This window comes from Pseudorca crassidens, chromosome 19 (assembly GCF_039906515.1).
Source record: "Pseudorca crassidens isolate mPseCra1 chromosome 19, mPseCra1.hap1, whole genome shotgun sequence".
Taxonomy (NCBI): domain Eukaryota; kingdom Metazoa; phylum Chordata; class Mammalia; order Artiodactyla; family Delphinidae; genus Pseudorca; species Pseudorca crassidens.
In genome coordinates this window covers 40,765,536-40,781,851 of record NC_090314.1, presented here as the reverse complement: position 1 = coordinate 40,781,851, position 16,316 = coordinate 40,765,536, and the positions used below count along the sequence as shown (strand labels likewise).

The window sequence follows — 16,316 nt, the reverse complement described above, 5'->3', positions numbered from 1 at the left end:
CCTTCCAGCATCTCAGAGCTTGTGTTTTTGTATGCTTAGCTATTTAATCTCTGTCTCTCCCAGAGCCCCAATTCTCCACGCGAATAAGGACTGCCATCTCTCAATCACAGCTGTACCCTCACACCCAGCCCAGGACCCGACATACAAGTAGACACCCGATAACTATTTGTGGAACAAACGAGTCTTTCATCTTGTCCTCATCAGAACCCCATTCCCAGCCTTTCTTTCATCTCTGGCCTTTGCATGAGCTGCTTCCTCTGCCTGGAAGGTTCTTTCCTTCCCCTCCCACCTGAGCTGATCCACATATCACAAGACCAATTTCTCTGGGATTCGTCCTTGGCCCCCTCATTAGAATTAGGGTTTTCCTCTGGGCTCCCCTGGTTCCCTCTATGTAGCATTCTATCATAACACTTAAAAATTGCAATTTTCCAGGTAAACATGAGAGATTGTTAGCAATAATGAACTACTCCCCCCTCTCCCCCGCACCTCTCTGCTCCAAGCGGCTCAAGGGCATCCATTCTCTGCCTTTCAAAGCATGAGGAGCCCCATTTCCTATTTATTCAATAAGCGCTGACCGGGCACCCCTCTGTTGTTTTCTTTCCTCCAGCACTGGGGTGGTAGGGAGGAGGGGAGGCATATAGACAGGATTCTTCCAAAGGTGAGACTGAGGCAGGCGAAAGCATCAGGGGTGCTAAGCAAATGCCCAGTCGACCGACATCCAGGGTGCAAGTGGGTGCCAAGGAGGCTGGGGGCCGCGGGGCGGTACTAGCAGGTTGAGTTCTTCCCCTTTCGTTGGGCATCTGCTGTGTGCAAGGTGTGGTGGGGAGGGCATTGGGGGTAAGAGGAGAGGTGAGCCTGCATGGCAGACACACCTGGGGTTACCTCCAGCACAGCTGCGCACAGAGTTCACTGAATCTGCCATCTGTCTCCCCACCCTGGGAGCAGGTGGAAGGACCGAGGTTGGGTACAGTTGCCGGAGGAATCTCGGCCAAACCTGTGGTCACTTTTTTGTCTCTGCCTTGCCAGGCTGCTCTGCTCCTCTGAGCTGCTGCTTGTTCCCTCTATCCTGACACTCCCCATACACCAGTTTATCAAAGTGAAGTCCAGAGACCACCTCCATTGGCATTACCTGGGAAGGGGGCAAAAACGCCTGGTTCTGAGCTCCCATCTGCTGACCCTGGGGTGGGACCCTAGCATCTGCATGTGTACAATAACCTCTGCTTGGCACTCTCGAGTGTGAGAGCCCCAGTACTTCTGCTGCTTCCAGGATCAGCCCACACGCCCTCCTTGCCCCTGGCTGCTGGCTCCTGTCTGGGATCCTTTGGGGGCTGTTCTTCCTCTGCCCACCCCTTAAATGCCAGGGTGCCCAGGGGTCCTCCATCCAAGCCCCTTATTCCTCTTTCACATCCACACCTCCAGTACCCCCAGCTAGACTTTCATCTGCCCTTGTTTGGCCAACAGCACCCAGATTTGACATGACTGATACTGACCTCCCCACTTCCCCAGAAGCCACCTTCTACCCCCCAACACATCCTCTCGCATATAGTGCCCACCTCAGCGAGCATCCTGCCTATTGCCCAAGCCAGAAACTTGGGTATCATACTTGACTCTCTGTCTCCCTTCCTTCCTCATTTCAGCAACAACTCGATCCTGATTTGCCTCCGTCCTAAAGATGTTTTCAGTCTACCCCTCTCTCTCACCCCAGACCACTGCATTTATCCCCTAACTGGTTCCTTTCCTCAAGTCTTTCCTCTTTCCAGTGAATTTTCCAAAAGCTTTCTAAACTGCAAATCTGACTACACTCACCAGCCCCCTTAAAATCCTTCAAACGATTTTCAAGGTCCTAACCCCCTTGACCTGCAGGAAGGACCTTCCGCCACCTGGCCCCAGCTTGCCGCTCCAACTTCCTCCCCTCCCCACTGAGCTCCAGTAACAACAAACTGCTTCTTGTTCTGGCCTCCAGACCTTTGACCATTCAGTCAGTCCTTCGGCATCACCTCCTCCAGGAAGCCATCCCTCTCCGATCCCCCCACCGCCCCCGCCACCCCCCACCCCACCCCACCCCACCGCGCATGGTCCTTAGTGTATCCATCCTGCCTGGTAGAGGGATCTGTTATTCTACTCACCACACTGAGTTATACTCATTGATTTTCATGTCTCGGTTCCACGCTACGCAGTGAGATCCTTGAGGGCAGGGATGGTGTCCAATTCGTCTCCGTGTCCCAACCCCTGGCCTGGTGCCTGGCACTGAGGACAGGCTTGGCCGATGGATGATGGATGAATGCAGAGGGGAAACTTGAAGGAAGTGACAGCCAGGAAGAGCCAATAGGGCAGTGAAGGCCAGCCTGGCAGGAGGCGCAGCCAGAGCAAATGTGTGGGTAGTAGAAAAGCAAGAGCTTCCCTTCATCGAACGCCATGACTGCCTGCCAGCCATTGCGCCTGGGCTTCGCTTGCACATTCGGTCTCATTTAGTTCCTGCAACAACAGATCAAGACACTGGCATCAGAGAACCAAAGCAACTTGCCCAAGGTCACACAGCCAGGCTTGGAGTGGAATCCAGGGCTGTCTGGCCTGAAGACCTGTGCTCTTTCTGCTGGGTCACACTGCTCTCCTGGGGATAGCACCTCCTGGAGATGGACAAGGAGTGGGCCCAGCTACACACCTGCCTAGCTGAGGGCCAGAACCAGCTGCTCACGCTCAGGCCGACAGCTTCTTCCTCCCAGCCGGACCAGAGGCTCAGAGGCCAGACAAGGATTTATCTGTTCCTCCCTCCCCAGGCTTTGGGTGGGGGAGGGGGGTCTTTGACTAGACATGCACACCCCCCCACCGCCACCACCAGGGAAGGGCTGCTGCGTCCCATACTGCCCAGGGTGCCTGGGGAATGCAGGGGGCTCTGTGATGCTGTCTGCGCTCTGCAGAATCTGTCTCCCTCATCGCACTTGGCCCAGGCTGATATTAACATTCATCTGCATTCCCCGCGCACCCGCCTGGCAGATGGTGGGGGAGGAGGCTGGGTGTGTGCTGGGGGCTGCAGCCAGAGACCAAGCTGGGCCTCGAGGGCCAGAGCGGAGTGCCCACCCATCCTGCCCCATGGGCCCAGCCCAGGCTGGGGCTGTTCCAAATGCTGGGGTACCTCCTCACCCTCACAGCCTCTGAGGGGTGCTGGGTGCTAGAATCCGACCTTTGATTTTTCTAAGGACTAAAGGGGCCCTGCAATTCCAGGGAGAAAACCCAGAGATGTGGGGGGATGGGGGATGGGCCCCACCTTTGGGAATCTTGGATGAGGGTCATTTTCTTCCTCCTCGCCTGGGAAGTTTGCAGAGACCGGAGATAGAGACCCTGCTGGCATAGGAGCCCCACATCCCAGCCTGGGGCTCCCTGGATCACAGGGAGGGCAGTAGTGAAGAATGGAGGTACAGCCTCCAGGGAGGCCTTGCCCACCTGGCTCCCCAGCTTCTCAGGAGGCTTACCCCTGACCCCAGCCCCAGAATCCAGTCTGGACCCTAGTGGCCTTTTCAGCCCAGCGCTCCAGCCAAAAGTTTCCTGTTACAGCGACTGGACTGAGAGGTATTGGGGGGAGGCAGGGAGGGTTATCCCTGCCCCTCTGAGTAACGTAGAAGAGGAAAGGAACTGACTCCTGAGCAAAAGGAGTACAGGCTAGACACCTAGAAGAACTTCCCTCAGCACAAACGCAACTCTTGCGGAGAGAAGTGGACTTTGGGCTGTGGGAATAGGCTACAGTAAGGAAGACGTTCTTTTCTGGCTCTCGTAATGAGTTCGGGAAAAATGACCTTTCCAAATTCCAGGTCTCTTGGGATTCAGGGCAGGGCAGCGGATCCCCAATGCTCGCGACCGGGGACAGGCGCCCTGCCAGAGGGGTGGAAAAAGTAGTGTCCCTATTCCCGAGGCCACCACCCTCTCCCTTCCTCGCCCAGTTACTCCGCCCCCACATCCTGCCCCTCGCGTCCTAGGCCCCTGGGTTGCTGGCCGGCAGGGGAGGAGTTAACTCTGGAGGTACCGGCTGGGCTCACAGTACCTGCCGCCGCCGCCGCCGCCGCCGCAGCCGGTGGGAGGGACGAGGAAGCGGGAGCCGCCTGGGCGCCAGAAGCGCTCCAGTCTGGAGGGGCGCTGCGCGGGTAGCGGCGGCGGGTCTCGGCGCGGCCAGGGGCGTCCGCCAGGGGGCGCGCCGCGACGGGGCGGGAGGGGCCGTCTGGTCTGGGGAATTAGCACAGGGACGAGCGCGCGCGCGGGTCCCCAACACATCTGGGCGAGAGCGGCGCCGCTGGAACCGAGGGGGCATATCTGGAGCGGCGGAGCCACCGCGCAGCTGGGGCCCTTCGAGGCGCTCGGGGCACCCATCTGGGACCTCGAGAGGGGGCCGTGCCGCGCACAGCTGGACCAGGGGAGGGGGGCGGCGGCTGCACAGCTGGACCGAAGGGGGCGGGGTCGGTCCCGGGCGGCTGGCAGAGCGAAGGGCCGCGAGTGGCCTGGGACTGGAGCATGGGACGGCACGCCTGAAAGAGCAGGGGTGAGGAAGGGCCTGGTACCCTGAGGGGGAAAGACGAGAGAAAGGGGCACGAGAGCAAAGGAGGAAGATGCAACTGACTCGCTGCTGCTTCGTGTTCCTAGTGCAGGGCAGCCTCTATCTGGTGAGTGGTCCGCGGGGAGCGGCGCGGAGGGGCGGGGGCCGGGAGGATTGGGGGAGAGCGCGGGAAGCTTCCAAGCCCGAAAACTTTCTCCCTTCCCCTCAGCATCCCGGGGATGGAGCGGAAGCCTGGAGGCTGGGGGAGAGGGCGGGGCCGAGGCCAGAGACTGGACAGTAAGGGTTAATAGGGGCGGGGAGAGGGTGCTGGGCTGGCCCACCCACTCGGCCTCTGGTGGCGGGAGGTGCGACGGGCACGAGGGAAAATGCCCGCAGCCGTCGCCAAGGGTTACTCGACCCCTTCCCGGGCCCCGGGCCGTGCGGAAGGGTGGTGGGGGATGGCTGTGGAGCTGATGACCTGCCAGAGTCATCAGAGCTGTGGGGCTCTTCCCTGACCTAGGGGCCCCGCGCTCTGGGTCCATCAGCGTACGAGCCAGTACAGGCGCGGGGCGGCCCCCGCGTCCCTCGCTGCCGCCTTCCCTCCCGCTCCCTCCCTCCCCGCCTGTTGTTTTCCTCTTCTCTCCCGGCTGCGCGCAGCCGGAGCCCCACAGGACCTGGGCAGGCGGCTCCCGCCCCGGGCTCTCGCGGCAGCTGAGCGGAGCGCCCAGAGCCCGCTCCCCGAGCGCTCGCTCGCTCCTTCCTGGCGGCCCAGGACGCGCGGAATCGACCCCAGACCCCAGCCCAGGGCTCAGCTCCCCTCCGACCCACCAATTGGGTCGGGTGGCCAACCGCCACCCACAAATCCCGTCTTGGAGAAGCCTCAGCCCCACACCTGGGTCTGCCCTTCTCCTCAAAACAATAATTATCTTTGCCACCGTGTGGAAGAAGCCCTCCCTTATCACATCCCCACCCGGGGCCCTTCTCCCCATCCTCCAGCCATTCAGCTGTGACCCCCGGCGGCCGAGTACACACAGGTCTGCCGCCTTGAGCCCAGCCCTCAGAGCTTCCCCTCCTACTGTCCCTCTGCCCCACCCTTGGGTCCTGGCAGGCAGGGCCACCGCACACAGCCCCAGGCATGGCCAGGGCCAGAAAAGAGACCACAAAACCCTTTGGAGCCCTCCAGACCTCAGGCATCCCCCACCCTCATCCCAGGGTCACCAGCAAATCCAGATGCTGCCCAGCTGTGAGCTGGTGCCCCGGTGCTCATAACGAGATACGTAAGGTAAGTACTCTCTTCAGAAGCTGAGCAAACCCACACCAGGCAGCTGTCCTCAGGAAACCCGGTTCACTCCCTGATGCCCTCCTGAGCTGTCCTGTGTTTGAGCTCGTCAGGCTGTCCTGCTGGCCTTCCCCACAGCTCCTTCAGGAAGCCTCCCCAGATGTTGCCTGTCAATAGAGCTGATGCAGCAGAGGCCAGCCAGGCCTCCGCAGTTTACAGGAGATCCTGGGTGGGGATGGGGCTTGGATCAAATCCCAGTAGAAGGACCCATCTGGCTTGTGCGCCCGGGAGTGCAGTGGCTTGGGAGGTCTGACTCTGTGTGACAGCCTTGTAGTGATGTAACCTGTGAGTCTGGTGTCCCCATCTGTGAAGTGGGAATAATAAGAACTCCTACCTCCTAGTATAAGTAATGTCCTGGCAAGTTATCACCAGTGGTCCCCGGAGGAGAGTGTGGCCCTCCTGGGTATGGAACTCACCCCAGGTCTCCCTCAAATCCTCCTGCCAAAACCTTAACTGCATGTGTACTTGAGAGAGAATTTCGCTGGGTTCTGTTTTCTTTTCCATCATCTGTTGGTTCTCTTCGCCTCTGAAGGTAGAAACTACCCCAGGATAGGGGTGGTGTCTCATCCAACAGACTAGGAAGTCCCCAAAGGCAAGGGCTGTACCTCCCCTGTCAAACTAGGGGCTCTCTCAGCATAGAGATGGAGCTCTCCTATCTGACTTGGGGCTTTTTGAGGGCAGAGACTGTACCTCCCCCATCAGCCTGGGAATTTCACAGAGTGGGGGACTCTACCTCTCCTATAAGAAAGGGGTGCTCTGTCATCACAGCTTCTTCTATCAGATGAAGGCTCTCCCAACATCGGGAGCTGGGCCTCCCCCATTAGACTTGGGGCTCCCTAGGAGCTGGGGCCATGTACCTCTGCTGCCGTGGTCTACTGGAGAGAATTCTCCACCATCCTTCCAAGACTTTGAACAGTGACCAGAGGCAGGACAGTGGGGAGAGGAGCTAGGGGTGACCTGAGTGTCAGAACATGAGAGGGAACCACGACACAGGCCAGAGTGCATACCCAGCCCCCAGAGTAGGTGGGCAATGTGCAGGGCCCCCTCAGCCCCAAGTCAGAGTGGAAGGGAGGGCAGAGCGATGATGCCGGTGGTGGGAGGCAGTGAACCAGAATTCCTGGGTCTTCTGGGGACCCAGGTGCTCATTCTCCTCCCAACTCCCTCCACAGGTCATCTGTGGCCAGGATGATGGTCCCCCTGGCTCAGAGGACCCTGAGCGTGACGACCCTGAGAGCCAGCCCCGGCCCCGGATGCCTCGAAAGCGGGGCCACATGTCACCTAAGTCCCGCCCCATGGCCAGCTCTACTCTCCTAGGCCTGCTGGTTCCACCTGGCGAGGCATGGGAGGTCCTCGGGCAGCCCCCCAGTCGCCCGAACCACAGCCCCCCACCGTCGGCCAGAGTGAAGAAAATCTTTGGCTGGGGTGACTTCTACTCCAACATCAAGACGGTAGCCCTGAACCTGCTCGTCACGGGGAAGATCGTGGACCACGGCAATGGGACCTTCAGCGTCCACTTCCGACACAATGCCACGGGCCAGGGCAACATCTCCATCAGCCTCGTGCCCCCCAGTAAAGCTGTAGAGTTCCACCAGGAGCAGCAGATCTTCATTGAAGCCAAGGCCTCCAAAATCTTCAACTGCCGGATGGAGTGGGAGAAGGTGGAACGGGGCCGCCGGATCTCGCTCTGCACCCACGACCCAGCCAAGACCTGCTCCCGAGACCACGCTCAGAGCTCAGCCACCTGGAGCTGCTCCCAGCCCTTCAAAGTCGTCTGCGTCTACATCGCCTTCTACAGCACAGACTACAGGCTAGTCCAGAAGGTGTGCCCGGATTACAACTACCACAGCGATACTCCCTACTACCCCTCCGGGTGACCCTGGGCAGGCCACAGAGGCGAGGCCAGGACTGGAAGGACAGGCCTGCCCACACAGGAAGCCATCTGTCTGGATACTGGGCAGGGAGAGGAAGGGGCCTCAGGCGGGGAGCGCGGGGGTGGAGAGGGCGCCAGGGCCAAGCCTCAGGTGGCGGGGAAGGGGGCGCAGGTGCTGGCCCCAGCCTGAGGCTGTGGAGCGACCAGGACACAGGAGCGCTGGCCGAGGAGTGGGTTCTCTGGGCGGCCTCCCAGGACTTCCCCATGGAGCAATAGAGAGATGCTGGGTCCAGGAGGCCCCTGGAGCAAGCAGACCAATAAAGTCATGGAGGGGAGCCCAAGACCTTGGCTCCCTCCCTGCCATCCTGCGGAAGAACACAGCAAGGAGAGGGCTATTTCATCGGTGAGGACAGCACGCGGGCACTGAAGGATGGCGGAGCTGGGGCTTCCTGGGAGCCAGCACCGGAACTCTCCAGCCCCACCCAGTGGGCCGACCCGAGCCCTCATCCTGGACTGTGGCTTGAGGCTGAAGTGGTGACCTGTGGAGTCTTCGATGTCTTGACAAAGAGACCATCTGCCCCCAGCCAGGCCACCCCTTCCCAAAATTCCTTCTCTTGCCATTGCTCCCCACCCCCACCCTTGTGCTGAAGGGGACCCTCGTCCTTAAGCTGAGACAGGGGGCGATCGTAATTCTCGCAGCACCAAGACCACACGTGGAAGCCCACCCGTGAGCCACGTGCATCCCACTCCTTGCTGGCTCCTCGGGGAACGACCTTATCCAGCGAGTGAGCCTTCCATAGCCAGCCTTGCCCATCAGCCCAGGTCTTGCCAGGACAGAGATGCTGCCTCCCCTGTGGCCCATGGGACCATCTGCAGCTCGGGGCAGGGTGAGGCCACACCGCAGCGGGTGTGCTGGGCCTGTCCCGTAGTGTCTGTCTGTGGGGGTGGGGAGGGGGGAGGTTTTGTGAAATCATCAGTTTGTTGACTTCTGTGTGCAGACTCTCGTTCTCAGATCAAGGAATAAAGCTTTCCTGGGCACTGGACTCTGAGTTATTGGGGAGGGGTATGGGAGCGGGGGTGGGGAGGGCCACAGGCACCCCGTGGTCCGGCCAGAGTTTCTCAGATGGCAACAGGACATTTTCTGGAGTCCAGAGCTGCAGGGCTCCAACAGCTACTGGAGCTCATGCTCCAGGGCTTCCCTCTCCACCCCCTTTCCAGCCACGAAAGCTGGGCCGGTGTTGTGCCGGGGCTGGTAGGGGGTGAGGGTGGCATCTGCGAAGTAGCTGGGGAGGAAGAGGTAGTAGGTGGGATGGGCCACATAAGGTGTTCCCTGTCACCTTCCTGGATATCTGTCTGATGGGCCCACTGGGGTCCCAACACTCTTGTCAGTATTTTGCTCTGTGGCCTTGGGCAAGTCCATTGTCCTCTCTGGTTCTCTTTTCATTTTTTTTCTATAAAATGAGGAGCTTGCCATTTGGGAACCCAGAGGTTCTCAGATGTGAGTGGGCTTCTGCATCACCAAGAGGGTTGTTAAAACCCAGATTTCTGGGTTCTACCCCAGAGTTTCTAATTCAGGAGGTCTGGAGTGGGGCCTAAGAATTTGCCTTTCTAACGAGTAATGAGTGCCCAGGTAGACGCTGATGGTCCCAGCCCAGGGACCACACGTTGAGGGCCTCTCAGATGTCCTCTGAGTTCCCTTCTGGCCCTGGCTTCCTGGGACGAGGAGACACCTCTGATGCTTTTCCTCGTTGTGATTTCCAGCGGCTCCTCCTGCAGAAGTCTCCTGGGAAGGGTCCCTTCAGAGAATCAGGGGTATTGGGTGTTCAGTCTGATGACATGCTCGGGGAGAAACAGGCCAGGGTGGGGTAGGGACAGAAGGGGCTTGAAAGCAGCCATGCCCCTGCCCCAGCCCATAGGAGGGCCTCAGAATGGAGGGCTGCCCAGGCCACCTCATCTGGGAGTTAGCTGGGCTAATTCCATTCGAGCTCCATGTGGGGAAGGCTGGGCCCCTGCTACCAAGATCACAGTGCCCTCTCTGGAGGCCATTGGAGATCTGCTCTCTTGGGAGGGTGGCGTGCGGGCCCCCTGGGTCCCTTTTGGCCAGGTAGCCAGAGTGAGGAGAGTCCTAGCGTGAGGGTAGGGTGCTCTGGTCACCCGCAGCCTGTCTCCCCTGCCCAGCAGCACTCAGCTCGGACTATCGCCCTCACACCGCACAGCAGAGCTGGGTGGGGTCTCAGAAGCCACCTTGCTGTCGTCCCCCTCATAGGAAGGGACCCAGAAAGGGTGAGTGACTTGAGCCCACACTCCTATCCCAGCCTCTTCCCCGCCCAGCCACCGCACCTTGCTTGTGGGGCATCTCTCCTGAGCCGAGGTTTGAGACTCCCCAGCTCCTTCGCGCCACCCTCTCCCTCCCCACCCTAGGGACAGGGCTCGGGCCCTGCCTGCCATGGGGGGCTTGGGCTTGCTGGGCTCTGGTGCGTTGTCCCACCTGTGGACACACGCTGGAGACCGACCACGAGCACCTCCCACAGTCCTGTGGCTGCGCTGGGCCCCTGCTCTGTCCCCCCTGACTGAACTGTCAGCAGGGCGGGGGGCCCTCTGGCCCACCCCCCGGCTCCTCTCCTCCTGTAGAGAGCCAGATGCTGCCGACAGCTGGAGGGCTGGCCTGCCTGGCACACAGTTCTGCCTGCACGGGGCGGGGGTGTTCATTTCAGTAACTTCATTTTGCCCGCGTGCAGCCTCTCCCTCCTTTTCCGCCTTCCCCAGTAACACGGGCGGCTCGTCTCAATTAGGACCTTGCTAACAGATTTCCTCCCGAATCATAATTCTGCTGGAATAGACTTTGTGCTCTACCAGTCTTGCCATCACCAGATACTTCCTGTCCCCCCTGGTCCCCACAGAGGGAAGGGGTCCATCTAAGTATCTGGCTATGAAGAAGCCAACCTCTTCCCCCTTGGTGAGCAATGTCTAGGCATCTCCTGGGCAGATAGACCCCCAGTCCTCATCAATTGCTTGGACCTCCCACTCTTGCCATTCAAAACACAGGAGAGGGCTTCCCTGGTGGCGCAGTGGTTGAGAGTCCACCTGCCGATGCAGGGGACGCGGGTTCGTGCCCCGGTCTGGGAGGATCCCACATGCCACGGAGCAGCTGGGCCCGTGAGCCATGGCTGCTGAGCCTGCACGTCTGGAGCCTGTGCTCCGCAACGGGAGAGGCCACAACGGTGAGAGGCCCGCATACCGTAAAAACCAAACCAAAACAAAACAAAAACACAGGAGAGCAGATTCCTCAGGAACAAACCTGTCTCCTGTCCCAGGAAGAAGCTCTAGGTTCCTATCCTCACCCCCAACCCTTGCCCCCTCCCACTGCCCTTCAGTGGTTGGCCTGCTGGCCCCGTGGCCCTGTTCCCTCATCTGCTCAACTTGGCTGGGGGGCCGCCCCAGGGCAGGGGCCTTGGCTCCTCTGTTCGAGTGGAGCCTCTGGGACAAGCCTACCAGACTGGGGGCTCTTTGGGGACATGACCTGTATCTCCCCACCAGACTGGGGAGCCCCTGGAGCCAGGGTCTGTACCTGCCACGTCAGATCGAAGAGCCTCTGAAGCTAGGATCTGTGCCTCCCTCATCAGGCTGGAGTCTCTCTGAGGGCAAGAACTGCAATTTGGACGCAGTGGGGAAAGCTTATTCTTTTCTAAGCACCGGAACACCTGGAGGTGGTCTCTGCCCTCAGCCCTGCGCACGTCTGGGCAAGGATTCCCACCTGGGCCTCGGCATCGCCATCTCTAATGGAGTGAATATTCCCAGCGGTCTGTGAAGATAATAAGAGGGAATACATGTTAGGTCAGCTGGCAGCAATGCTGAGTCTTCCTCTTGATGAAGTTTAAGGCAAAAGCAAATGGGTGCCTGGGCCCCTCCTCCCTCCCTCCTTACCCACTTCCCAGGGATGAGCAAGCAGGAACTGAGTCACCCACTTTCCCATCCTTGGCAGGAATGCTGGTGACCTTGCATGTGGCAGACTTGTGTGGCGAGGCCCACTGCTCAGAGATGCACGAGGTGGTAGGTGGGTAGGGAAGCTGGGGGAAGGGCGTGTATGGGGGTGGAGGCAGCTGAAGGTCGTGGAGTGACCAGGGTGCTGGATTATTGAGTGGGTATGTGTAGGGGGTCGTGGGAGACACAATGAACCAGTGGCTCTGTGCTGGGAAGTGATCCAATGTCATGGCTGGGAGTAGGAGAGAGAAATGTTACTTCCGAAGGTTCTGAGTCCTCTGGTACTGCCAGGAGAACCAGAGGCTGGGGTGATGGGCAGGGAGAGGCACCACCAGCCCCGCTAGGCGGAGGCGAGATTGGCGGGGGACAGCACCTGCCAATTATACCAAAGTCCTGGAGTGGCAGCTGCTACCATCACCAGGACACAAATGCCAGAGGAGACACGGCACTCAGCAGCCGGGCGCTGGGTTCTGGTTCCACAGAAGCCCCTGTTTCCTGTCGGCCTGCCAAGCTCAGAGGCTGACCTGAAAACCACCCAAGCTAAGGTGCCTAGTTCAAAGCCTCCCAGTTCATCATCTCAGGGCCGCCTGGCTAGATGGTCCCAAGGGACAAGCTGGCACCTCCTGAACCAATGAACTGACAACAGGAGAGTTGCAGAAAGATATATCTGGATCCCAATTCTGAGTCTGTAACTTATTAGTCGGGTGCCCGGGACAAATGACATAATCTTCCAGAGCTTCCTTATGTGAAAAACCAGGGACCTACTACCTACCTTGGGGCATTGGTGGGAAAAATAAATGAGTTGCTTGACAAATGTTCCTCCTCTTCTTTGCTTCTGGAGATGGGGGTCTGTGTTAACTTCAGCCTTGCTCCTGGTGTGGAGAGGTAAAAAGGCCCCAGGCTGGAGGTAGGCGACCTGGGTTTCCATAATAAGTGCGGCAGAGACCACTAATATCCATTTCCCCTCTCTCCGCAGTCATGGATTCTCCAGTTTTAGTTGGGCACTTGGCTGCCTGAAAAACATACTTCATTTCTTTGCCTCCCTTGTGCCTAGATGTGGCCACGTGACTAAGATCTAGCCAGTAAGCCAGTTAGGTGGCAACTTCCAGAAATCTTAAGAAGTTGATATACACCCTTTGCCCCGTCTTCTTTGTTCTAGCCTCTGTCCTGCTGCCTGGAACATGTATGTGATTGCTGGAGCTCTACCTGCCATCTTAAACCACGAGGGATAAGAGCCATACCCTAGAAGTGGCCATGAGCTGGAAGAAGTCCTGGTCCCTGAAAATTTTGTGGAATAGAAATATCATACCAGTCCTAGGCTCCTACCTTCAGACTTTTATGTGAGAGAAAAATCAAATTTCTATCTTACTTCTATCAAATTTCTCTTACTGGGTCTCCATTTCTAGCAGTTTAGTCCAGCTCCACTTGATTTCGTGGATGTGGTTGAGCACTTCACTTCTGTGGACCTCAGTTTCCTCATCTGTAGAAATGAGAAAATGCTCACATATCTTGCCGCACTTCAGAGAGATGTTATCGACTCACGGGCAAGAAGGAACTTGGAAAAGCTCTGGTTCTCTGCCCCCTCTCCAGCACTGAGGCGCACAGCCGCCATTTGCGAGTTGGAAGAAGTTGCTGCTGCACTGCAGGGGGCTCCCAAGAAGCTGAGAAGCATCCTCTAGCCCTGTCTGAAAGGCCTCCAGTCCCCAAATTCAGCCCCCACACATCTGAGTCCCCATCCACATTCTGATGTTGGTGACACAAAATCGTTGTTCAGGGCCTGACTGATCCCAGCCAGATGGGATCCTAATTTAATTAAAACCCTTTAATTACCTGCAGCAACACAGCTTTGGAAGTCCAGTGCAGAAGGCGGCCTGTAACGGGGGGGGATCGTTGACAGGGCAGAGTAGGGGCTGCCCTTCCATCACTCTGGGAACCTGGGGTTGTAGAGCGTTTCTCCCACCAGGGTGGGCACAAACCGTACAGAGCAGCCTGTGTGGCCCGTGCTTCTGGCTTGGTTGGTTGACTGCCAAGCGGGGAGTGAGGCCCTTGGGAGCAGAGTACCAGCCACTTGAACCTGAAGCTGTCAGTGTTGGTTTTGTGCTTACACTGAGACCAGCACAGACTGTATAAGCTCAGGTCTGAGTCCCTCAAGACGCTGGCCCTGCCCGGGACAGTCTGGGTAGGAGCAGGTACAGTTCTGATTCCTGCTAATTGGTCTGGCTTAAGAAACAGGGGTACCTCTGTCTCCACCAAGGAAAAGCAATGCCCCTGTGAACTCAAGGTGTTATCCATCTGGGGAGGGAGACGAAAGGGGGTGACTTAGGTGGGCTGCAGAGGAACCATGTGGTTTCTTCGGGTCTAGTAAGGAGCTCCCTTCCTCCAACGTGGTGCTGGCCCTCCACTGGCTTCTCCCTGTGAAGGCAGAAGGCAGTAGCCCAGGCCAGGCCAGAGCCTGCCAAGCCCTGGCAGGGCAGACGCAGAAGCCTAGACTCCATGAGCTGGGCTGTTTTTAAGCCTTGTGGACATAATACGTTAATACCCTTCAGTTCTCCCTTAGTACTTATTCATTTAACAAATATTGTTTAATAAAGTCTCTGAAAGCTCCAGCTGGGCTCCATGGGGCCAGATCGTTGGGGGAAGAGGTTCAGTTCGCACTTGAGCCATAGCCTTAAAGGACATGTTCTACTGCGGTCAGCATGATGTCAGTGGCTAGAATCGAAGCAAGAAACCCCAAGAAGAAGAAAAAACTCAAGGGGAAAAGGTAGGAGCCGTGAGGCCCCACCACTCCACACCCCCAAATTTCTCCTTCCGTAGCTGAAGCCGGGAGCACTGCAGTTGAACGTGTTCCGCGGTACCCAGGCCTGTTGGCTCCCGCCTTCCCACCCCCTGCCTCTCTTCCTGCATCCAGCCGCAACTCCCCACTCCACCTTGCTTCCTCTGTTATCCCCCAGCATCCACGGCCCTCTTGAAAGAGACTGCTCCTACCTCTGACCCAGGTTGAGTCTGGAGTGCTATGTAACTGCCAACTTGGGGACTGTCACAGCGGGAAATGTGGATGTGCCCCCAAACTAACTAGAGACGGGACATAGGAGCTGTCATTCCCCATCACATCGAAGACTTGTGAGCACAGGGGCTGTGTGTCCTGTCCAGCTGGCCTGGAGGCTCCCCAGAGACAGGAGGGCCTTACTTTGAGGCATATCTGCTCAAAGGTGTCCTGCACACCAAACTCTCCCTGGGGAGTCATCCCTGATGGGCCTCACTGGACGGTGTGCTGAGGCATGATCACAGCCTTCACTCTGCCACCTTGGGAGAGGAAGTGACAACAGGGGGACAATCTGCTGCACTGTTCTCACTCCAGCAGCCCAGGTCCTCCTGGCTGGAGGAGAGGGTGGGCAGGAAGGGTGAGGACAGCAGAGGAGGAGGGCAGCATGTGGGTGTTCGCACACCCCTCCTCCCAGCTGTCCCGATATTGTGTGTTGTCTTCTCTAGAACAGTCTTCTGAGACCTGGCTCAGCTCCGGGGGCACAGTGAGGGGCACTGAGCGTCACAGGAAAAGCCAGGGTCTTCTGGCTCCTAACCCGGTACCTGCTTTTTCCTGACCCCAGGCTTCCTTGATCCGATCCCCTTCATGACTTGAGGGGTGGCCCCACCTGGGGTAGGATGGCCTGCACAGCCCCAGGGAGACTGGGCTCCCCCTCCTTGGGCTCAGAGCAAGGCCATTCCCCAGCTAGGGTGCGTTTGGAGAGAGTTGGGTTTGAGTACTGGTTGCCGTGTGGCCTCGTTCTGGTCCCCTCAGCCCTCTGGGCCTGGATGGCAGTCCTTCCCCCACCTGCTCACATGGTTCCTGCAGAAACAGCCCTGGCAGCGGTGGCTCCGGGTCCGTGTAGGGCTATTGCCGTCTGGCTGGGGCTCACGGGCAGCGGCAGAGGGCTGGTTTCTCCTTCTTCCTGGGGGAGGCTGTGGAGAGCAGCAGTTGAGAGCACAGGTTCTGGAGCCAAGTTGCATGGATTCAAGTCCTTGCTCTGCCGCTTCCTAACTGTAGACTTTCAGCAAGTTATTGTCTCAATTTCCCCATCTGTAAAATGCGGGGGGGGGGGTGATCTTTACCTGTCAGAGGGCTGTTGTGAGCTGGAATGGGTAAAGCAATTGAACCGTGTTTGGCACAGCTGCCCTGAGTACAGTCCCAGCCTATAGCCCTCTCTGTTCCTGGCCAAGCCTGGGTGTGAGGGAGGGAGAAGTATGGCCATGGGCAGGAATGCGCAGGAAAAAATACCCACAGGGAAGGTCAGAAGTCTACAAAAGATGACTCACACAAAGGAATCTACTTTTCTTTTGATTCCAGTTGAGAAATGGAGCTCTTGGTTGTATTTCTACTGATCCTTGGGCCAGGAATCCCCCACTTCTGCACTCCAGAAGCCCCTGGGTACTCCCCCTGGGGACCTCGACTGGTGAACACGACACAAGGCTCGGGGAATGCAGGGGGCCAAAGGGTCTTTATTTAGAAGCAGAGTTAAAGACCCACAGCAGTCAGCCAAGTGTACTCCCCAGGCGGCTGAGGCAGCCTGCAGGGGCCCCTCCTGCCTTACTTGCCCCACCCTCACCTC

General features: G+C 58.3%; 1 protein-coding gene across 3 annotated transcripts; it reads left to right on the top strand.

Annotated features, from left to right (window-relative positions):
* The first annotated feature begins 4,130 nt into the window (after positions 1-4,130).
* NXPH3 (neurexophilin 3) lies at positions 4,131-8,769 on the top strand. Of its 3 annotated transcripts, none has more exons than XM_067714261.1 (3): positions 4,131-4,649; positions 5,631-5,804; positions 7,031-8,769. In XM_067714261.1, the coding sequence occupies exons 1-3, from the start codon at positions 4,596-4,598 to the stop codon at positions 7,733-7,735; spliced, it is 933 nt and encodes a 310-aa protein (XP_067570362.1). In that variant the 5' UTR covers positions 4,131-4,595; the 3' UTR covers positions 7,736-8,769. The 3 variants fall into 3 exon arrangements, with proteins under 3 accessions (XP_067570362.1, XP_067570364.1, XP_067570363.1); XM_067714263.1 differs by having other exon boundaries at positions 4,144-4,649; positions 5,735-5,804; XM_067714262.1 differs by lacking the exon at positions 5,631-5,804 and having other exon boundaries at positions 4,148-4,649.
* The last annotated feature ends 7,547 nt before the right edge of the window (positions 8,770-16,316 follow it).

Bases quoted from the DNA above. Each gene is read 5' to 3' on its own strand.
- NXPH3 (XM_067714261.1), top strand. From the start codon at position 4,596: ATGCAACTGACTCGCTGCTGCTTCGTGTTCCTAGTGCAGGGCAGCCTC. The intron at 4,650-5,630 runs GTGAGTGGTCCG...GGGTCCTGGCAG, and splicing joins TGCAGGGCAGCCTCTATCTG to GCAGGGCCACCGCACACAGC. The intron at 5,805-7,030 runs GTAAGTACTCTC...CTCCCTCCACAG, and splicing joins CTCATAACGAGATACGTAAG to GTCATCTGTGGCCAGGATGA.